Source organism: Petromyzon marinus, chromosome 52 (assembly GCF_048934315.1).
Source record: "Petromyzon marinus isolate PM22_M1 ecotype Great Lakes invasive population chromosome 52, UKy_Petmar_22M1.pri1.0, whole genome shotgun sequence".
Lineage (NCBI taxonomy): Eukaryota > Metazoa > Chordata > Hyperoartia > Petromyzontiformes > Petromyzontidae > Petromyzon > Petromyzon marinus.
In genome coordinates, this window is record NC_133718.1 from 7,835,026 (window position 1) to 7,858,821 (window position 23,796).

The window sequence follows — 23,796 nt, forward strand, 5'->3', positions numbered from 1 at the left end:
TTCCTGGCCCGGCCCCTCTGGCAAATTTTAGAACCCAATGTGGCCCGCGAGTCAAAAAATTTGCCCACCCCTGTTAGAATCTCATGCCGCCGCTGATCTTACAGGAGGCGGAGCTCAGACGGCGATGGGGAGCGGCTGTCAACACATCCAGCAATATCGGACAATTGTAATTACCAGCGAAACGTCGTACTCAAACTGTAAATGTTGTGCATTCACTCTTCAACACACCGGTGGGCTAAAGTAGTGAACTATTTGTCTTTTGTCAAAGTGACACTTTTTTGCTGATTGGCCGTGTCGGGTGGTGGAGGGTTACGACACATTTATAAATAACGCGATCCAACCCAAAAACCTTCATTATTAATAATATTGGTCGCGAAAGCCTCCTACGTGTTAAACTGGTCACCGATGTTATGGATGATGGTGATCTGCAGGGTGCTTGGAAATCTTTATTTCGTTCGTACGGCTGCCTTACGTAGATGCAGAGCAACGGCCCCAATGTCTGCACGTTCAGGTGGTCAAGCCCTGACCAGGCACCCCGTCCGGTGCAGCGAAGTTTGTCGCTCTTGACGTCTCCCTCGTACGCGAACGTTATCAGCGGTTCAGCTGAACACGAAACTTCGCGCGGTCTGTTGTCGTGCAGGCACCCAGGCCTGACGACGATTGCGTATCTGTGAACCCCTCATCGGTGCCCTACCTTATTACGGAACATTTCAGACCGTATTGGACGTGGACCCTGGCCTCGAAGATGCACCTAGCCTGGCACAATCGTTGCGCCGCTGTCGCCTGGCGCCACTAATCGCGAACTTGCCGCGCGCGGGCCCACACGTGACCGTGCCACCCCACCCCACCCCCCGCCCCTCCATCAACCCTATGTGCACTAAGGAATGTGAACGGCCGCTTCTATCCACACTAGGGAATGTGAGCGCCGCTGCTTCACATTCCCTAGAGCGGATAAGGGCTGAGCCCGCCGAGCGCGCGCGCGGATTGGCCCGCGGGGGCCACGTGACGCGCGGCCTGGCCAATCGCGCGCGCGAAGCCTCCCAAGCGCGCGAGGAAATACAAAGAGGGGACGCGGGAGAGGCGGACCGCGGCGGCCTCCATTATTATCGTCTCACGCTCTCCGCTCCTCGTCCTCCACCAACTTCTCAATCCGTCCGCGCTCGCGCCTCCTCTTCTCCGCGTCGCCCGCGCTCGAGAAAGCGGTGAGGAGAAGGAGGCGGGAAGGAGGCGGCCCCCGCGCGCGCGCCGCGGTCTCTCGCGGCGGTAATCGGCGCGGCGTGATGACGTCAATTGAGTGCGAGGCGGCGCGCAGACACGAGGGGAGACTCGAGAGGGGTGACTACGTGGGTGGCTAGGGGTGACTGGAGGGGTGACTGTGGGTGGCTAGGGGAGACTCGAGAGGGGTGACTACGTGGGTGGCTAGGGGTGACTGGAGGGGTGACTACGTGGGTGGCTAGGGGTGACTGGAGGGGTGGCTAGGGGTGACTGGAGGGGTGGCTAGGGGTGACTGGAGGGGTGGCTAGGGGTGACTGGAGGGGTGGCTAGGGGTGACTACGTGGGTGGCTAGGGGTGACTGGAGGGGTGACTACGTGGGTGGCTAGGGGTGACTGGAGGGGTGGCTACGTGGGTGGCTAGGGGTGACTGGAGGGGTGGCTAGGGGTGACTCTGTGGGTGGCTAGGGGTGACTGGAGGGGTGGCTAGGGGAGACTCGAGAGGGGTGACTGGAGGGGTGACTACGTGGGTGGCTAGGGGTGACTGGAGGGGTGACTGTGGGTGGCTAGGGGAGACTCGAGAGGGGTGACTACGTGGGTGGCTAGGGGTGACTGGAGGGGTGACTACGTGGGTGGCTAGGGGTGACTGGAGGGGTGGCTAGGGGTGACTGGAGGGGTGGCTAGGGGTGACTGGAGGGGTGGCTAGGGGTGACTACGTGGGTGGCTAGGGGTGACTGGAGGGGTGACTACGTGGGTGGCTAGGGGTGGCTACGTGGGTGGCTAGGGGTGACTGGAGGGGTGGCTAGGGGTGACTCTGTGGGTGGCTAGGGGTGACTGGAGGGGTGGCTAGGGGAGACTCGAGAGGAGTGACTACGTGGGTGGCTAGAGGTGACTGGAGGGGTGGCTACGTGGATGGCTAGGGGTGACTGGAGGGGTGACTACGTGGGTGGCTAGGGGTCACTGGAGGGGTGACTGTGGGTGGCTAGGGGTGACTCTGGGTGGCTAGGGGTGACTGGAGGGGTGGCTAGGGGTGACTGGAGGGGTAGCTACGTGGGTGGCTAGGGGTGACTGGAGGGGTGGCTATGGGTGACTACGTGGGTGGCTAGGGGTGACTACGTTGGTGGCTAGGGGTGACTGGAGGGGTGGCTACGTGGGTGGCTAGGGGTGACTGGAGGGGTGGCTACGTGGGTGGCTAGGGGTGACTGGAGGGGTGGCTCGGGGTGACTGGAGGGGTGACTACATGGGTGGCTAGGGGTGACTGGAGGGGTGGCTACGTGGGTGGCTCGGGGTGACTGGAGGGGTGATTACGTGGGTGGCTAGGGGTGACTGGAGGGGTGGCTACGTGGGTGGCTGGGGGGTGACTCCGTGGGTGGCTGGGGGTGACTGTCGGGGTGGCTACGTGGGTGGCTAAAGGGGTGGCTGGAGGGGTGACTACATGGGTGGCTAGAGGGGTGACTAACTACACGTGTGACAACTGGACGGGTGACAACATGGGTGGCTAGAAGGGTGACTTCATGAGTGGCTAGAGGGGTGACTACATGGGTGGCTAGAGGAGTGACTACATGGGTAGCTGGAGGGGTGACTACATAGTTGGCTAGAGGAGTAAGTGCATGGGTGACTGGAAGGGGTGACTAAATGGGTGGCTGGTGGACTAACTGCATGGGTGACTGCAAGGGGTTGACTACATGGGTGGCTAGAGGAGTGACTGCATGGGTGCCTGGATGGAAAATCACATCAGAAGACTAGATGGGAGACTACATGGGTGCTAAATGGGTGAGCAGAGACACTAGATGCGTCACGAGAGGAGAGATTTTTCCGCAATTAATTTTTGCAAATTCTGCCCCAAGTTCGACAAAGTTGTGGAGTCACTCGACAGTCTGGTTGTTTTTACGCTCGTAGCGATCGTCATCGCATCTCATCTCAAGACGATCGATGTGGGGACCCACTGTGGCAGCTGTCTTTGGGGTCACAAGGTGGCTCAGCACCTGGCTTGCAAGCGGCCATGAATCTGCCATTAGGGGGAAAATAGTGCCATATAATCCCAAATGAGCGATCTGCTCTGTCATTTTTCGAATGTGGAAAATTTTCACCACGAGTGGCCTACTATAATCTTGGTTCTTTCGGTAAAGTCACGTAGAAGGGAAACAAAATAATAAAAATATAAAACAAAATTCCCACGACGTTTCGACTGCAACACAAGCAATCATCATCAGGTGTGAAAACCACGGCAAGAAAATTTGACAAGTGGCGGTTTTTTTAACGTTAGCACCACCGAGAGCGATTTGGCAGTTATTCAGATGGACGAGTCCATCTATGTTCGGAAAAGAGGAGGGGGGAGACGAAAATAATAGTGCGGTCTGAAATCCACCGTAAGCATGAACAATCAATTAAGACCCGAAATGGTTTATCAAATCCTTCCAATGATTGCTAGGCCAGAATCCATCTTCTCGGTTGAAATTGTCTCTGTGTTTGTATATGTGGATAGCCTCATGAACGAATCTCATGGTAGCCAGATGGCTTGCAAAGAACCTCTGTCTTGGAGAAGTCAATGTCATGTGAGCCTACTGAATTATAAGAGTGATCTGCCACGGCCAAGGTGTTGGTCCTACCGTGTTTCAAGTCTGCTTTATGTTCACGAATGCGGTCCGAGACATGTCATTTGGTTTCTCCAATGTAACTACTACCACAGAGGCAACTTAGTTTGTAGACGCCAGGGTACTGTATGTCCGGAATCACATCTTTTACAGATGGAACCAGATCACGGATTTTATGTAATGTGTTGAATTTCGACCTGGATCTTGTGTTTATTCAAGATTTTGGAGATATTTTTGTGATCCCCGCAATGTAGGGTAAAGTGATGGTTTTGAAAGGCTCCTCATGAGGGTCCTTCTTCATGGTTGGAGTGATAGCTTTGCGGATTGTGTAGTCGGAGTCACCATTAACCTTAAGAGCTTGGTGTACGTGCTTGAGTTAACTGGCTATGTGTTCCTGGTCGGATTTGCATTTGGCTCTGGTGCAGAGTCTTGATGAGGGAATTCTGCTGGGATGGATGGTGGTGGGAATCCGGTTTCAGGTAAGCATCCGTATGGGTAGCTTTCCTGTAGACAGAGTGGCTAATTGAACCATCAGGTCTCTTTTTTATTAGGACATCCAAAAAAGGTAGCTTGCCATCTTTTTCTCCTTGAAAATGTTGGCTACAACCATTTAAGACTTGGTTCATCAAGGACTAAACACTGAGGTACCCCCTGGTGAGACACTGCTTAACCAATACATACTTCACTTGGAATGGAACTTTTTACAAACAGACTGAGGGCACCCCAATGGGCTCCCCCCTATCTCCGGTTGTAGCCAACATTTTCATGGAGAAATTTCAGACTGACGCCATCCAGACTGCCACTCTGCGCCCAACCTTATGGAAGAGGTACGTGGATGACACTTTTGTCATCTGGCCACATGCACATGGCCGGCCTGCTCTAGATCGATTCCTCGACCACATCAATTCCATACACCCAGCCATGAGATTTACCATGGAAGTCGAAAAAGATGGCAAGCTACTTTTTTTGGATGTCCTAATAAAAAAGAGACCTGATGGTTCAATGAGCCACTCTGTCTACAGGAAAGCTACCCATATGGATGTTTACCTGAAACCGGATTCCCACCACCATCCATCCCAGAAGAATTCCCTCATCAAGACTCTGCACCATAGAGCCCAATGCATATCCGACCAGGAACACATAGCCAGTGAACTCAAGCACGTACACCAAGCTCTTAAGGCTAATGGTTACTCTGACTACACAATCCGCAAAGTTATCACTCCAACCATGACGAAGGATCCTCTTGAGGAGCCTTTCAAAAAACCATCACTTTACCCTACATTGCAGGGATCACAAAAAAGATCTCCAAAATCTTGAATAAACACAAGATCCAGGTCCGATTCAACACGTTACATAAAATCCGTTATCTGGTTCCGTCTGTAAAAGATGTGATTCCGGACATACAGTACCCTGGCGTCTACAAATTAAGTTGCCTCTGTCGTAGTAGTTTCATTGGAGAAACCAAACGACATGTCTCGGACCGCATTCGTGAACATTAAACAGACCTAAAACACGGTAGGACCAACACCTCGGCCGTGGCAGATCACTGTTATAATTCAGTAGGCTCACATGACATTGACTTCTCCAAGACAGGGGTTCTTTGCAAGCCATCTGGCTACCATGAGATTCGTTCATGAGGCTATCCACATATACAAACACAGAGACAATTTTAACCGAGAAGATGGATTCTGGCCTAGCAATCATTGGAAGGATTTGATAAACCATTTCGGGTCTTAATTGATTGTTCACACTTACGGTGGATTTCAGACCGCATCCATTATTTTCGTCTCCCCCCTCCTCTTTTCCGAACATAGATGGACTCGTCCATCTCAATAACTGCCAAATCGCTCTCCGTGGTGCTAACGTTAAAAAAACCGCCACTTTTTTCAAATTTTCTTGCTGTGGTTTTCACACCTGATGATTGCTTGTGTTGCAATCGAAATGTCGTGAGAATTTTACTGTTTTATAATTTTATTGTTTCCCTTCTACGTGACTTTACCGAAAGAACCAAGAATATGAATCCCTGCAGTCACGAAAGCTTTAAATCAGAACGGCCTACTGTTTGCAAATTACATCATGGAATCTTTAACGTGGACTGAAGCAAATGGCGACAAGCATTATGTGGTTAATACGCCCACAGTAATGGCCAGGCCTGCCTGCCGAGTTCCAATCGTGTTATCGCGATGGTCGCGGTTATCATGACGGAAGTAGTGAATTAATAGTTTTAAGTGGCTGTAGGAACGTTACGTTAGGTGTCACCTTAATTTCCGTACGACATGCGCTGAAAATACAAATCTCCTACGTGTGGAAAATAATGTGGGGGGGCTCATGGGAAGGAGGACGGTGAGTGGCGTAGGGCTCCTGTCCCTGTGAAAAACCGGCACACCAAATGTACAAACAATGAAGATGGCCCAACCTTCCATTAGAAGACTACAAAGTTTGGGAAATTGTTGCCACAAGTTCTGTAGCTGCTTTACTTTCCACTTGGCTGTGCGGTAAATCCTCGCTTAACGCGTGTTCACACTATAGTGCATTTTTACTAAAACGCGGTTCTTCCATTTGGGGAATACTTTTCGCGCAACGTATGTTGAACTTCTTTTGCACGGTACATAGCCAACTGTGTCAGTCGGAGGTGCGACAATGCAGAACGCGCACCGTTATAACGCGTAAGACGCACCGTGATAACACATAAGACCCATCGTTATAACCTGTAAGACGCACCATTATAGTGCGGTTACTGAGCGGTCGACGACAAACTACTTTCTTGAGCTGCGCGGCTGAGCTGTATGATACAGTACACGGAATGATACAGTAACGCGGCGGCGTAGCCTCAGTTATTTGTCCGGCCATCTCGCCGTGCGTGTGCGTACATCATATCTCACCAAACTTTATACGTTACATTATTTACTGGAAAATAGTTTTCGCTTAACGGAACTTTTTAAGAACGTATGTGCCGTGTTGAACGAGGACATGCTGTCGTTTCCTGTGTCTCCATGGATGGCACTTTCTACAATAGAATTTTGAGATGCGATTTGTGTGCTTAACACAACGTACAAATAAAACGTCGTTTGACGACTTGCAATAGATTTTTGGATTCAGCAACATTTATGTCGCGAGATCCTCCTCCACCCAACAGCCAAATAAATTGTCATATGTGTACAGGTGTTGAACGCGCCAAGTACCGTATTTTAAGCTCACCGGTAAGTCGAACAATTCTCTCAAACATCATTTGGATATGATGTTTCACTTGGAAATACACGAAGTATCTTCAGCAAAGTCGCCCAACCCTAAAATCCAGGAAGTCAGAATAAAATCCAGGAAGTCAGAAGGAACCCAGAATGATGACTTCCTGGATTTTAGGAAACAGCTGAGAAAAGCCTACGTGTTAAATCACTGTCACATTGCTGTCTCAAGTTTCCCCAGCTTGTCTCGTGTTAATCGTGGCCATTGTTCCTTAGATGGCGTGGGCAGCGCAGGAGGTGCCCACGCACTTCCGCTACATCCTGGACAAACTCAACGAGCAGCGGCAGCACGAACACTTCACAGACATCACTCTCATTGTGTCTGGTGAGACTCGTACTCCCCAATCACAATTCTAGGGCAACTGTCGCCGGAAAATGTCCCTGGCAATGGGTCCTGCAGCATTTTTTTAATTGTCAAAATCCCGTTGCCAAAAAATATCTGAACGGATCTGATTACAACTTCCGCGCTTGGCCAACTGGGACAGCAGCTTCGATTCGGATAACAGAGAGGTCACTTGACTGCTTGATGTCTAGCTGTCTTCATTTGAATTAATGTTGGCTTCATTTTGAGTGGGATCCGGACTTTTGGAACCTGTAAGTGATTAAAAAAAATGGTTACCTGTTTGTTGGTTGTTATATAACCTTAATTCTTGCATATATTTACCTGTGCCTATATGCCTGTGTGTGTAGCGGTTAGTGTGCTGCACTACAAACCCGGTGACTCGAGTTCGATTCCCACTCACGGCCAACACCAGTGATGATTATCTGAATAAGTCCTGTGCCTCCCCTAGGTCGACTCAACCTCACATAAGTACCCGGTACCGGTGTGTAAACATCACCACTGGGAAGACAAAGGCGGTCGAGCGTGGTGTTGGCCACCCACCCCCTCATGTTCTCTGCTGGCCTTCATAGGTGCTCGCGAACAGCACTTGCCGCAACAGTCTATTAAGGCTATGCGGGAGGTCTTTGTTGTGTATATAGGTGCACTTGAGAATTATCGATTTGCATTCCTACGTGTGTGCGCGTGTGTACAGGTCAGCAGTTTCGAGCTCACAGAGCGGTTCTGGCTGCAAGCAGTAACTTTTTCCACACGTTCTTCCAGGACTTCCACAACGAGCCACTTGTCGAGATTGAGGGTGAGAATGTGCCCATGACACCCACGTAACGGTTTACTTGGGGGCGGTAACGTTCAGTATTTAAAATCGTGTCGAACATATACAAAAGCCTTGAAAACAAATAGCCTCCTTAATAAGTGTGCAAGTCATGGACCTAGACCAAATGTATTGGCTTTTGTATCCTTTATTTAACGAGGAGATGAACCAAACCCATTGAAGCACATACAACTTTGCCTTTTCCACAAGGTGCGACCAAAGTAGATGATACTCTTTGGTTATTTCGGTAAAGTCACGTAGGTATAAAATCAATTAAATCACGATGTTTCGATTGCAACACAAGCAATCATTATCAGGCGGGAAAACCACAGCAATATTTTTTTTGCTGAAGTGGGAGAGAGAGTTGCCGTGGTAAGAGGTTATATAGGCAAGAAAGGGGGAGGAGCAAGGAGGGAGAGGGAGGGGTGTGGGGTAGGGTGAGGGAGAGCGCTGCGTGGACTCCAGGAGAAGCAAGTCAGGATGGGGGGGGGGGCAGTGGGCGGGGCTGGGAGTGGGAGGCCGAGAGAGCTGGGGATGCAGGGGGGAAGTTAACTCGAAAAAATAGACTAGTACCCGGCAGATATGATCGACAACAACCACTATAAAGCAGTTAGGGTTTTACCTGGTTAATAAAATCCTTCCAATGATTGCTCAATTTGTATCCATCTACTCGGTTGAAGTTATGTCTGTTTATATATCTGGATGGCTTCATGAACAGACCTTTGATAGTAGCCCGAAGGTTTGTAGAGTACCTTGGTCTCGGAAAAAACAATATCATGCGAACCCACAGCGTTATAACAATAGTCAGCCATGGCAGAGATATTGGTTCTGCCGTGTTTCAGATCTGCCTTGTGTTCGCGAACACGGTCCGAGATATGTCGTTTCGTTGCCCCAATGTAACAGCCACCACAGGTGCAACTTAGTTTGTAGACTCCAGGATATTGCATGTCAGGAATGACATCCTTCAAATCTAGATCGAAGTAGATGAGTTCAGCGTGCTGATCCTTTGGAGGGACGCTTTGTTTACGTTTAATTTACCGACTTTTATATGGCCCAGCAGTAACACGTGTTTGCCGCTTGTTGCAAAAGTACCGCAGTTCGAATCTGGTAGGCCCGCGCTAAGTAATTACTGCGGTGTGTATTTACCCAAATTTAACTACACACCGTCTGCGTCGCTCGGAGCAGATGTTAAAGATCCGTCGTGTGCTTGGCGTCATGGTCCAAATTTGCCAAATTCGAAAAGCTACGCTGGGATTGAGACTGCACACGGCAATTATCGCCCCCTACTGGCAGACTAATTCCTGTCGCCAAGCCAAATGTTCTCAACTTTTGTGGCGTGCAGGGACATCTACCAAGAGGGGGATCTGCGCTCTGATATATTTTGTAACATCATAGAGCCTGATAAAAAATATCTGTTAATTCATTAAAAAATATCTGTTTGTGTTGTGAAACCTTCCTTCACCCGACTTAGTCAAAAAAATTTAATTGTCAAATGTAGAAACGTTTAATGCACCAATTTTGATTGTTTCTTCTCTCCGGTAAGTTTGAGATCAATTCACAAAGTCATGTTTGGCAATTATGCACGACGTTTCGCTTAAAACTATGTCGAGCAATCTTTAGGTCAGAGAACAGGAATTCAGGATAGAATCACGGAAGTTCGACCAATTGTGTCTGAATGACGCTTGTAAACGTGATGCTTTTATTTGTTTGGCTATGTCGGGTGGTGGAGGGTTTCACAATAAACATTTGGCTAGATGGTTGTGGCCTAACTAAAGAAGTAATTACGAATTTGGTTAGTGACGATGTACAGGGAGATGGAATTGAACCGACGACCTCGGCTAAAAAGGCAAATACGCTTTGTTTATTGCTCAACATTTCTATATGTGTGGTGAAATGATAACTATTTTTTTATTCTGTTACTTGTTATTCAGAATTATGAAAATAACTATTAATAAGTGACGTGATATCGCTGTAGCCTGTACGGTAAAAAAAAAAAATCGGTGTACCGTTCATGTGTCTTTGTATAGCTTACACGATAAAGTGCGCGGTTGACTCCATTTAGCAACAACTAAAAAAGCACTGTGGCAGTGAGAGGACATTGTGGTATCGACTCTGCGCTTTGATGTTATGCGCGCGTGAGTGCAGGCGTAAGCGTGGAGGCGTTTCGCCACCTGTTGGAGTTCACGTACGCGTCGCGTTTCGCCGTTGAGGGCATGAACCCAGCGAGCTTGGCCAGCGTTCTGAAGGCAGCGAAGTACCTGCAGATGGAAGAGGCGATACGAACGCTCACGGCCAGGTATGGGTTTCAAAATGAGCACGGTTGGCTACGTAGGGTACGAAATAAGTTGAAACATTCGTACAAAATAACTGCGTTCTAAACCGTAACTGAACATGTAGGTTTTCACAGACAGTAGTACGATTCGTAAATTATTTTTGGGTGAGGCCCCAATGATCTGGTCAAATTTCTGTCCCATGAGCCTTCGCTACCCAACATAATCAAACAAAGTGCTTGCCCTGTTTCCTCCTGTAAAGGTTTCCTGGCCTGTGTAAGAAGTTGGGTATGTGGGATGCGACCTAGCAAAGTCATTTCACCATGGTGATAACTTTTTGGTTGTTTGTACCTTTTGTTTTGGTGCCATTTATTGATTTGATTCTTTTTTTATCTTCAGAGTTTTCATTTGCTTGGTAGTTTCTATAAAAAGGAATTAGCCCTTATATATCATTAATGTACAGCGTTCTGGGATGCAGTTATCATGAATGATGCTATACAACATGAAATTGTTATTAAATAGTTGTCAGGACACCTATTTACGACCTGGGTAAGGTGGCGCAATTATTCTTCTAGATTTAATTCTGGCTCGTGTATTATCCTGGAGATGATTGTAATTTCAAGCGAAATGTCACACCTAATAGCTACATTTGGTTGTTAGAGTGTGTCCAGTCTCGTAGTGTGTGGCTCGTGTTATGAAGGTGTGTGGGTCGTTTGGGGAGCGGTGGTGTAGGGGTTAGCATTCTGCGCTATAAACCCGACGAACCAAGTTCGATTCCTGCTCACGGTCAACGGTCACAAATATTTTAACCGCTCTTGGGCCTCCCCCAGGTTGACTTAGTCTAAAATGAGTACCTGGTGTGGTTTGCAACATCAGCACTGGGGAGAAAGGGGTGGCCGGGCACGGGTCTGTCCACACCACCCCCTCGTATGCCGTGCCGGTCTTCATAGGTACCTGCTCACGGCACGTGTCGCGCCTCGTGGTGCGTGGACTCTCTCCCATTAGGTGCATGTTACCGAATCTTGGACCCACGTCTGCGTCTCTAGCAATTATTCAAACTTTATTTCGAAAGCACTATTCGTGCAAAAGAATGCAATACAGAGTACTTTACAGGCATGAACAATAAAAGTTAAATTGTACGCAAAATCAAGTCACGTAACAAGTGTCTAACAAATACATTATTCTTCTTGGTTCTTTCGGTAAAGTCACGTAGAATGGAAATAAAATAATAAAAATAAAACATAATAAAATAAAATTATGTTTTTTTATTATTTTATTTCCATTCTACGTGACTTTACCGAAAATTATGTTTTTTTTATTATTTTATTTCCATTCTACGTGACTTTACCGAAAGAACCAAGAAGATGAATCCCTGCAGTCACGAAAGCTTTAAAACGAAAAAAAAAGACATTATTACTACTATAATGAGCCCAGAATGTCTGTTTGTGTGTAACGTGCGTGACGTCACTCCACATGCCGCAACCCCCCCCTCGTCATTAATATTCATGAGCGGGTGGATTTTTACACTCACGCAGAAGAAGGTCGAGTGGAAAGAAAAAAAAATTCCGCAAATTCACTTTAATTTTGACGTTTCTTGATTGAAAGTGAATCTAATAAATAATTATACGCAGAAACGTGGATTTGGTGTCTTTATTTCTTCAGCACTTGAGACAAAAGGTAAGTCTAATTTATGCTGCTACATTATGGTAAAATAGGCATTTCTCGGTGATTTTCCAGATATTGTATCGCATTCCAATTTTTTTCAACCCCACTGACCGAAAGCAGAAGAGAAAGTATCAGAGCAGTGAATTTGAACAAATTGAAGGTCAGTTATATACAGTGCTACAGTGAAATGCAGTGAAGTGTTTGATGACATACTTTTGTGCAAGATTCACTGCCATTAAATTTACACAAGATACAATGATACGCTGCTCAATTTTTTCGTAAATATTACAGCTTCCGTCCTAGGACGGGCAAACAAGCTAGTTATAAAAATAACACATTATGAAAAATCCTAATTAAAAGCCAGTTTAAAAAAGTTAGTTTTTATATTTATTCTTAAAGTGCTTAATGATTCTGAAGCCCTCAGATCCCCTGGTGAGGACCGTATACACTAAAAGCCGCTTCTCCCGAGGATGTTGGTCCCTGGGCTTTGGGACGACTAAAAGACCAGTACCAGAGGATCTGAGGGATCTTCTTTGTTCATATCTTAAAAGCATGGAAGACATGTATACAGATGCCAAGACTTGCGTCGCCCGTCCGCTGTGCCTGCAGGCAGAAAACTTCCAGGCAGACGAGTGCGAAAAAGTCAGCGGAACACCGAAAAGTCTTCGACACTCATAAGGTCGTGACAGAAACGCTGCCGGAGCTGCCCGACCCGGAGAGTGCCAAGAAGCCACAGCAAGGGAATACTCCGAAGCAGGCAACTGAGGGGGCCGGCGGCGGGGGCGACGGGGGATCGGCCCTGGCTCTGCTCGCTGACATCACAAGCAAATATGAGCAGGAGCAGGTGGGGGAGGATTCGCAGGTGAGCACTCGCCAATCGATTTGCCTCCTCGCCGAGTACACCCACGGCACCTCCAGTGGTTAATAATCGTGACAGTTTAGTACGTTTGGAGGAATTCTCCACAGATCTGGATGATCGGCTGTTGAAGCCGGTTGTTGTAATCACCAGCGAAACGCCGCAGTACTCGAATTGTAAATATTGTGGGTTTACTCTCCAACACACCAGTGTGCTGAACTAGTAACTAATTGGCACTTTCTTAAAATGACAAACCGTACTAATTGGGTGTGTCGAGTGGTGGTGGGTTTTACGACACATTTATATTTTCACAATCTAACCCAAAAAACCTTTGTTATGGTTTATACATTTGGTATTCATGCTATTCCTGTAGTGGAGGACGCCAAAAGGCCTTTTGGCGAGAGCAGGTGGGCGTCCTCTGGTCCTAACACCGTTTGAGACGAGGCTCAAAAGAAAGCTGTCTCTGGTGTGGACAAATCAGTTTCAAGGACAATGCATATATTATCAGTGTGTTTTTTGTTTGTATTCTGACCACAAGCATTGTGGTTAATGCAGACATGAATCCTTGGAAAAGGTTTCAGTTTGGTGTTTTAACATGTTAACACCTGTTTTGTTGCCAGAAAAAAGGGGAAAAACCTATTATCTTAAAGTGCTGTTTCACATATTCTGCAGTAGTTTCAGAGTAAGGGGCCATGATGCTTTGCAAAGTCTACATTGTAGGTAAAAAAAAAATCTAATTTGCACCATAACGCCGCCAACACAAGTGTTATATCACGGAATTTTTTCACGCCTACTTAGAAGCAAACCGCTTATTTTATACTTAATACCCCCGCAGTATTAACCAGGGCGGCTTGCCGGGTTCAAACCAAGAACCTCTGCAGCAAGCGTCGAATGCACTACCGCTGTGCCATAAATGAATCATTATTGCTATTATTTAAGTCAGTGATTGATTTATCCCGTTGAAGTTCTGATAATACATTATTAAGTTAATGCTGTTTTTTCAACAACAACCCTATCTGCTATACATTCCCACGTGATAAGCCACTTCATTGAGTTTTCATTTGTGGCCAGGTCGCTTCTGAAAATAAGCTAATAGCTCATTGCGCTTTTACCTAGTAAAATAAGCATATTTTTGTGATTTGCTACCGTTCCTTTTCTTGGCACTCCTACTGTGTTTTTGTAATATTTGTTGTTCCAACTTTCTTACGTGCCCCTACTGGACATCTGTGAAAAAGAGCTTTATAGCTCAACGGATTCCTCCAGTATAAATACATTAATATTATAATTCTAAGGTGTACCTACTGGACATCTTTCGATTTAAAGCTTTCGTGACTGCAATGATTCATCTTCTTTGGTTCTTTCGGTAAAGTCACGTAGAATGAGAATAAAATAATAAATTGATAAAATAAAATAACACAATAATATTCTCACGACGTTTCGGCCACAACACAAGCGGCCTTCATCAGGTGAAGGGACGAGACTGTCTGGTAGGACACGCGGGACCCAAGTTCACTTGCACTCCAGCGCTGTCCCACCAGACAGTCTCGTCCCTTCACCTGATGAAGGGCGCTTGTGTTGTGGCCGAAACGTCGTGAGAATATTATTGTGTTATTTTATTTGATCAATTTATTATTTTATTCTCATTCTACGTGACTTTACTGGACATCTGTAAACCAAAAAAAAGAGAGCTTCATAGCTCATCAGATTCCTACGGGATCAATGCAGATTCTGATTCTGTGTATCTCACCTTTTTCTCAGTGTCCAGCCATGGAGCTGGAGCTGACGGAGGATGGCCTGGAAGGGGCGCTAGTGGAGAGGGGCGGGGTGGAGGTGGAGGTGAGCTCCACAAGCGAAGCCCCCCCACCTCCACCACCTCAGGAGAGACTCTTCTGCTGCAAGTACTGCAGCCGCTCCTTCCGCATGTACTACCATTTCCGGGAGCACCTACGCACTCACGCGGGACCCAAGTTCACTTGCAAGGTGAGCCAAAGCATGCGATCCGAGTGCCTCTCACCGCGCGTGCAATGTACACCATGCCAGCATCGTCGGCATACGTTGAGAAACTCCTTCGCCTTGAAAATGCGTCCAGGCTCGTCTGAGAAAGATGATAATGCGGGGGGGGGGGGAGCATCTCGGAGCACTTTACACGTGTAATCAGCGACATGCGTCACATTTTCGTCTCAAACATTTGAAAGGGTGCCCCCAGTGGCAGCTGTCCCTGCACTGCGCAAGGTGACTCAGCACCTGGCCTGAAAGCGGTCATGAGTCTGCAAGTAGGGAGCGTTGATTGCATTGTCCTTCTCGCGTGTAAATCACGTGTGAGATGCCCCAGCATAAAAGGCGCTGTATAAAAAATAATCACCATTATTCTGTTGGGAAATTCAAAACAAGCTTCACGTGTTAGACTTGATAAGAAATCAGATTGCTGCCTTCACGTAGAGCTTGCGATGGGGCTGCAAGTGTTTTTCCCCCCCATGGCGCACACACAGTATTCTAAACAGCTCCCGTTTGCATGGCGTGTGATGCTTTCCGTGTGTGCGCGTGCGCGCCTGCTCAGGACTGCGGTAAGAAGTACACGCGCGAGCGTGCGTGGAAGCAACACGTGGCGTGTCACCACAAAGAGGATGAGGACGAGGCGAGCGGCGACGCGGGCGCGCAAAACTCCAACGTCATACGCACCTGCATCTACTGCAACAAGATCTTCCGCCATCAGGGGCACTTCAAGGAGCATTTGAGAAAGCACACCGGTGAGAGCATCTTAGCGCAGTTGCCGAGACGATACGTCGGTTACGAGTGCTGGTGTGCTGTTTGCACCTGTTCTTGTGCCGGTTGCTGATCGTTTAAATCGTACCAGGACGCATGCCAAGTGTATTTAGCTGTGTTTATTGGTTTAGGCTGAAGTTAGGAAAAGACCATATAGGTGTTGGACAGGAGACGTGCCGAAGAAGACTGAAGTTGAAACCGCGGAGCTGTTTCGTTTTTTATTTTATCACAGTTGCTGATCAGGCCCCCAAGCGGCTAGCAAACAGACGGCACGATCAAAGTTCGAAGAGATGCGAGTTAAAAGGTTTCTTGAATTGAGCAAGGTTATTGGAAGACGTTTAGGAAAAAAAGCGACGATGGGATGGAATTCCAAAGTGGAGCAGTGCCAGAAGGAAGAAGCAGAAATAGAGTGTTTTAAGACGTACAGTGTGGTGGGTAAACACGTGTGAGCGAGAGCTGAAAGAGGTTCAACATACACAAGTACATTGGGGATGAGATGGTCTGTTAGACCGAGTCGTCAACATGGACGGAGGAATTAATGAGTGCCGTTCAGGGAACCAGTAACCATGGTAGTGGCGATGGATGAGATAAGATGAAGAGGTGAGTGACTGGAATGAATTAGTGAGTGCTGGATCATCAATCAACCCAACTCATTTACTGTGAATTCTTTCTAGTCCAGTGAGGTAGGAACTGGGCGCTACACCCTCAGAAATTACAGCAGGATTACAACTTTAGCCGAATGCGTGTCAACAGCAGTACTTGCTCTGAGTTAAAGAGGCTTTGGCACAGAAATACAACCAAGCTTCTTTGATGCCTCCTTAGCCATATGAGTAACACAGCCATTCCTTGACAGCTCAGATGAGATTGTTGTGCCAAGCAGATTAATGGTTCTATTATGGTTATCATTGATTCATAATAGATTTTTGGGCTGGGCCATGGAATGGTCTGGCCAAATCTGTGTCCTAACATAGCCAAAAAAACTAAATGATCACACGTATAAGCGTTTGAAAACGAGCCAATTATTATTGTTAACTCACCGTAGGTTAAAGAACAAGTCTCAGCCAGATTTAACGATCAGCTACAACTTTTTTCTTTTAACCGCGTCAAGCATCTTCAGGATAAGATCGATGAAGTCGGAATAAGTATCTTACTTGACTCGGATTCTTAAATATGCCTCATAACATCAAAACAATGAAATAAATACATTTTAACTAGATATTAGCCATTACAAATGCTTCTATTTGGTGAGCTAAAACAATAACAGTTTGCTAGTTACACATGGAAGTTTCATTTTTTTTCACTATGTCCGGTGGTGGAGGTTTCCTTTGACACACATTCAGACAGATCATTCCGTGGCCTAACCCAGCAATCAATCATGAATCATACTGGTGGTCGCAAAAAAAAAAATAAACTACTCGTTAAGAATATCGTAGTTAAATGTACGTATGTTGAACTTCTTTCGCGCCGTACATGGCCAACCATGCTAATTGGAGGTGCTTAAGTGTGTTTGTGTGGAACTGTGGAGTGTTTCATCCGCGAGCTGTTGTCTCTTTGTCACCGCGTCGGGGGCTGCAGGCGAGAAGCCGTTCGAGTGCCCAAACTGCCCCAAGCAGTTTGGCCGGAAGGGCACTCTGAAGACGCACTTGCAGGCTTGCTCCTCGGCCTCTGGGGCCAAGAAGGGCCGCCGGAAGGTGTACGAGTGCCAGGTGCGAAGATGCCCTCTGCGCAACGGACGCCGCGATGGGCGCCGTACCACGAGCACGATTGGCGGCAGGGTTATAATAACGGGGAGAAACTACTGGGCCGGATGGTGTAACTGTGGACACCATCAAAGATGCGGGACTCGTTGCTCGAACAAAATTAGCGGGCCTCTTCACAATGATTTTTACGTCGATATGAAGTACCTAAATCACGGAGAGAAAGATGCCTCAAATCATTATTCTCTTCATAAAGGAAGATAAAACCAACTTGAATAATTACAGCTCTATGAGGCTTTTTATGACACGTATATAATTTGTGTCAATGTTTCAATGAATGTGAAAGTGATGTGGGTGGATGTGTGTGTTTGTGGGGAGCAGTAATGTATCGGTTAGCACGCTGCACTATGAACCCGGCAACCCGAGTTCGATTCCTGCTCAAGGCCAACACCAGTGACGATTATCTGAACAAGTCCTGGGCCTCCCCTAGGTCGACTCAGCCTCAAACGAGTACCTGGTGCGGTGTGTCAACATCGCCACTGGGGAGACAAAGGCGATCAGACGTGGTGATGGCCACCCACCTCCTCGTGTGCTGTGCCGGCCTTCATAGGTGCTCGCAAACAGCAATTGCCCCAACAGTCTGTTAAGGCTATACGGGGGATCTTTTTCTTTGTGTGTGTGTGTGTTTGTTTGAGCAGATGTGCACGAGGTCATTCCAGCAGTGGGAGAAGTTCAAAGAGCACCTGACGGAGCACATGGGAGAACGCCCAAACCACTGCCTAACGTGCGACCACTGGTTCACCCGGCCTGACGAACTGCAGCAACACATGCATGATGTGCACAGGGCAGGTCTGCTCTCCACCGAATTGCACACTCTCAACATCATCACGGTGGACATACAAGTGCCAGATCCGCAGCACGCAGACACAATTACACCGGGCATAAAGTACGAGCAAACTTCTGAAGCGCACACACAGCATGTTGATACACCTACAGTACACGCGCCCACTCAGCACACTCAATTTGTGAAAGTGCAGCAAGTGGAGGAGGCACCCACTGAACACACACAATTTGTGAAAGTGCAGCAAACGGAGGAGACACCCACTGCACACGCACAATTTGTGAAAGTGCAGCAAACGGAGGAGACACCCACTGCACACACACAATATGTGACTGTACAGCAAACGGAGGAGACACCCACTGAACACACACAATATGTGACCGTACAGCAAACGGAGGAGGCACCCACTGCACACACACAATATGTGACTGTACAGCAAACGGAGGAGGCACCCACTGCACACACACAATACGTGACCGTACAGCAAACGGAGGAGGCACCCACTGCACACACACAATACGTGACCGTACAGCAAACGGAGGAGACACCCACTGAACACACACAATATGTGACTGTGCAGCAAACGGAGGAGACACCCACTGAACACACACAATATGTGACCGTGCAGCAAACGGAGGAGACACCCACTGCACACGCACAATATGTGACCGTACAGCAAACGGAGGAGACACCCACTGCACACACACAATATGTGACTGTGCAGCAAACGGAGGAGACACCCACTGCACACGCACAATACGTGACTGTGCAGCAAACGGAGGAGACACCCACTGCACACACACAATATGTGACCGTACAGCAAACGGAGGAGACACCCACTGCACACGCACAATATGTGACCGTACAGCAAACGGAGGAGACACCCACTGCACACACACAATATGTGACCGTGCAGCAAACGGAGGAGACACCCACTGCACACGCACAATATGTGACCGTACAGCAAACGGAGGAGACACCCACTGCACACACACAATATGTGACCGTGCAGCAAACGGAGGAGACACCCACTGCACACACACAATACGTGACCGTACAGCAAACGGAGGAGACACCCACTGCACACACACAATACGTGACCGTGCAGCAAACGGAGGAGACACCCACTGCACACACACAATACGTGACCGTGCAGCAAACGGAGGAGACACCCACTGCACACACACAATACGTGACCGTGCAGCAAACGGAGGAGACACCCACTGCACACACACAATATGTGACTGTGCAGCAAGTGGAGGAGGCACCCACTGCACACACACAATACGTGACCGTACAGCAAACGGAGGAGACACCCACTGCACACACACAATATGTGACTGTGCAGCAAACGGAGGAGACACCCACTGCACACACACAATATGTGACCGTGCAGCAAACGGAGGAGACACCCACTGAACACACACAATGTGTGAGTGTGGAGCATACAGAGGAGACGCCTACATCACATACACAATATGTGAGTGTGGTGCATGCCGAGGAGACGCATACGGAATACGTACAATATGAGAGTGTGCAGCATGCAGATGAAACACCTACAGCCGACACGCAACATATTGACACGCACGCGTCAGATGCTCAGGATATTGAGAGAGGCACGCAAGAAACGCTGTTTGTGGACACGCACGTGGGTACGTTTGTACCAGAAACGGCTACCACAGAAACACAACACATGAGCATACCCATACAAGACGCACAGCACATGGATACACAACATTTGGACATGCAACAGGTGTACACTCATATGGATATCGGATTATCAGACTCGCAGCACATGGACATATCCACGATAGACACGCAGCACATGGATATACAGCAGATGGACACCTCAACACCAGACACACATGTGTACATACTAATACCTAGCACACAACACATGGAGACCTCAACTGATGACACACAACACATGACCATACAGCATGTGAATATTCCTATGGCAGATGCCCAGTATGTAGATATTGACACAGAAGGTGCAGAACACATGGTTATACAGCATGAGGACTTAACAGACGCACAGTCTATGGACATAGTCACATCAGGAACACAGCATTTGGACGCACAAGAGATGGATATACGACACATGGACATACCAGGCACACAATATGTAGAGATACCCACATCGGAAACGCAGTACGTGCAAATACCCAGCACAGACACAGAGTACGTGGAAATACCCACAATGGAAACGCAGTACGTGGAAATACCTACGACGGATGCACAATACGTGGCGACGCAAACCGGCGACTCTCTCGCAGTCGACGCGCAAGCTCTGAGCGAGCACTTGCAGACCTCGCACGCCGCTGTACCTCAGCTCGCCACGTTTCACGCCGAGTCGGAGGGAAACATCGCCGCGTTCTCAATCCCACCCCTCCAGGAAAGGGCACGTGCCTCGACCCCCTGTGCACCGTGCCCTGGCACGGCCGAGTCACACGCAGCAGCAGGCTCGCAGAACGGACAGCAATAATTGATGTGGGGGGGGTGTGGGGGGGTGCACATCAAGGTCATTCAACTTGCCAGTTTCCTTTCTCATTCCTGAACGCCATTGATTGGGCGCGTGCCGCCGTGGCTTTTAACAGTTGTTATGGCCATGGCGCATTGAAAGCATGCACGCGACAAATTAATTTGTTTGGCCAGGTCGGGTGTTTAACATGTAGGCTTTCGCGACCAATATTACCCATAATAGAGGGGTTTTTTTGAGGGGGGGGTGTTAGATCGCGTAAACATAAATGTCTTTAAACCCGCCACCACCCGACAGCCAATTTGTAAGGTTTGTCACGTTAACAAAACAATTAGTAATTAATTGGCACGTTCTGTTTACGTGACAAACCTTACGAATTGGCGGGTTTAACGACACATTTATATTTACGCGATATAAAAATAAAAACCTGTTATGAACACAAGTTTGGTCGGATCGTTTACACGGCCTAACCAACAAAAATGTATTAATGACGCGGTAGTGACACGACAACACCATTCGCTACGTCGGTCATTTCGGGAACAAGGGTGGAAATTGCTGGGAAGCTTGCGTTCAGGTGACGTACTGCTCTTGCATCGACCGTGAATAAAAGACACTTGCACAAGACTCGCATACCTCACACGTTGTAAATATGCATCTGAGTGGGACACTGGTGATGATGATAGAGCAGGTGGTGGGAATACAGGCATTTACAGTCCACGAATGATTGCTTAACATCGTCACCTGAATTAAGACGGCACACAGCCTCATCCGCAAGGCATGGCCTGTTTAATGTAACACCACCAAACATCAAATACTTGACATACACCGTTCACGTCATGGTGCCTAAGCGTTGAATTGCCGCAATGTAAAATTGCGCGAAAGTTTTTTTGTATTTGTAATTCGCTGACAACGCAAACGCTTTCTCAGTTATTGAAATACAGGCTTCTTTTGACTTTCAAATTCCAGAGGACAGATAATACCTTCCAATTGTACGTTTCAAATAAAAATGTTTGTTTTGTTTACTGATGGATTATTATGTTTTCAATTGTATCTGCTTTCTTTATGCTATGATTTAGGATTGTATGTTAATCGTGTGTCTTTGTAATGCTTTATAAACACTTGTACATATACATGCAACCTATTAAATGACACCGAGCATACTGTTGCATTACATTGACATTGTGTACAATATAAAGAAGATACAGACAATACGCCTTCACATATCTGTCCCACCACACAAAAGTGACCTTCATACATCTCGCCAGCCACACAGCCTTCAGAAGGAAGTGCATCATTCCAGCGCCATTTGAGCAAAGTGGACCGTTTCGACATTTAGTTAAAACAAAATAATTTTGTGTGCGGACGGATCGATATGGGAAGGGGGCAAATTGCTTTTGTTTTTCATTAGCTCGTACCTTCAATGAGCACGGTTGGCTACGTACGGTTCGAAAGAAGTTCAACGTGCTCTTTATAAAAGCATATCCTGCATGGGGGATCGACTCAGCCCATAATCCCTCCGGGGTGATAATATAGCAACCAATTTGTGGGGAATTCAACGACGGTGGCTATCCTTTATATATAGAAGACTGGCCTCGTCATGGGAATATGGAATTTCCACCACTGGCTCTGCGGGACTTTACCCACAGCAATTGAGGTATGTGCTCATTTATTGATTTAAGGGACGCCATGGTGATGGGATGTTAAGTACCTCGCCTGGTATGCAGGAGATCGGGGGTTAGATACCGACCCTGACGCCTGCTGCTGTATTTTTGGAGTTTGCGTGTCTCCCCGTGGTCGCCTGGATTTTTTTATCCGGGTCCTCAGGTTTATCCCTCCACATTTAGAAACATGCATTGAGATGATTTGAATAATTTTGCTGCTATAAATGTCCAAATGATAAGGCCACTTTGGTGAGCTATCATTTGTGGCCAGGTAGCTTGTGAACAATAAGTTAATACCTCAGTGGGCTATACCTGGGTAGGATGGGGGAGGTTTCGTTTTGTTTGGGTCAGTGGCGTCACTCCGGGGGGTGCGAACCGCACCGGGTGACACCATCAGAGGGGGTGACTCCAAAATGACTTGCTGTACAATTTTTGTGCAGTGTTTAAGCAGAATTTTTTTTATTTAAAAAAATATATCCCTGTTGATATAACAAAAATAGTTTTCGTAAGCCCAGCTTACGTGTACTGTATTATAAATATACATACAAGGCTACAACTCTATGCTAATTTACTTGTTGATCCTTCTAATGCGCTCCGTTCAGGGCCGTCTTTGTTACCCAGCTACTATGACGCCTGGAGTCACGTGGTTTCGTCTGCACGCGCTACAAGCGCGCGCTGTTGTGTTCGTCGATGCTCGTGTTTTTTTTATAGTCGCTGGTTGTCATTTTCTGGTGTTTTAGCTACAATAGTGTGGTAATTAGTATTTGTGAACCTAAATATCAATAACTTTTTTTGGAATGTAGTAATTAAAGGAAATATTTGTAATTTAAAGGTGTATTTTAAATTTTGCTAGTTTGTCAATACTATTGCCATTACATTCAGTGATATACGGGAATTACGATTTACGAGTAACATGAGTACAAAAAAACATTACTAAGGATTCTGTGTGGTCTGGTACGGGCGCAGGTCCATCGGGGGTGACACTATCCCGAGTGACGCCACTAGTTTGGGTGATTTGTTCTTTGTTGTGACGTTCTTACCCGTACACCTACTGGACATGTGTGAACAAGAGCTTTATAGCTCACCGGATTCCATACCTGTCCACCCCGTACAGCCGTTTCACTACAGGCAAAAAGACATTGTCTGTTTTTCCCTTGTGATGGGACTTTGTAGGATGAAAGTGTAATATGTATAAGGGGCACGGGGTTACCTGTAATAATTGGTCTGTGATAAGTTAAGCACTAGTAAGGGGTTAACAGGTATGAGATTCCTCCTTCAGGACAAAAAGATTTTGATTCATTGAGACCACTCATTTACTTCTACCCGAGGTAATATGGCGGCGCTAGTCACGTGCCGCAAACGTCAT

At 47.4% G+C, this 23,796-nt stretch overlaps 2 protein-coding genes across 4 annotated transcripts in view; one reads left to right on the forward strand and one right to left on the reverse strand.

Annotated features, from left to right (window-relative positions):
* Positions 1-1,225, reverse strand: part of LOC116953626 (gamma-crystallin S-like) — a 22,991-nt gene extending 21,766 nt beyond the window's left edge. The window contains exon 1 of the mRNA XM_076075182.1: positions 1,116-1,225. The gene's annotated coding sequence lies outside the window, so the exon portion shown is untranslated. The remainder of the gene's footprint in view (positions 1-1,115) is intronic.
* LOC116953624 (uncharacterized) lies at positions 1,072-21,929 on the forward strand. 3 transcript variants are annotated; one of them, XM_032973987.2, is made up of 9 exons: positions 1,072-1,202; positions 7,264-7,372; positions 8,082-8,183; positions 10,344-10,494; positions 12,743-12,995; positions 14,748-14,969; positions 15,547-15,736; positions 17,328-17,458; positions 18,148-21,929. In XM_032973987.2, the coding sequence occupies exons 2-9, from the start codon at positions 7,264-7,266 to the stop codon at positions 20,773-20,775; spliced, it is 3,786 nt and encodes a 1,261-aa protein (XP_032829878.2). In that variant the 5' UTR covers positions 1,072-1,202; the 3' UTR covers positions 20,776-21,929. The 3 variants fall into 3 exon arrangements, with proteins under 3 accessions (XP_032829878.2, XP_075931289.1, XP_032829877.2); XM_032973986.2 differs by lacking the exon at positions 1,072-1,202 and adding an exon at positions 2,626-2,984; XM_076075174.1 differs by lacking the exon at positions 7,264-7,372 and having other exon boundaries at positions 1,101-1,202.
* The last annotated feature ends 1,867 nt before the right edge of the window (positions 21,930-23,796 follow it).

What these genes read in the sequence shown, in the direction of transcription:
- LOC116953624 (XM_032973986.2), top strand. Translation starts at nt 2,958, where the DNA reads ATGGGAGACTACATGGGTGCTAAATGG. An exon ending in ACTACATGGGTGCTAAATGG is followed by an intron (nt 2,985 to 7,263) that starts GTGAGCAGAGAC and finishes ATTGTTCCTTAG; the next exon opens with ATGGCGTGGGCAGCGCAGGA. An exon ending in GGAAGGTGTACGAGTGCCAG is followed by an intron (nt 17,459 to 18,147) that starts GTGCGAAGATGC and finishes TTGTTTGAGCAG; the next exon opens with ATGTGCACGAGGTCATTCCA.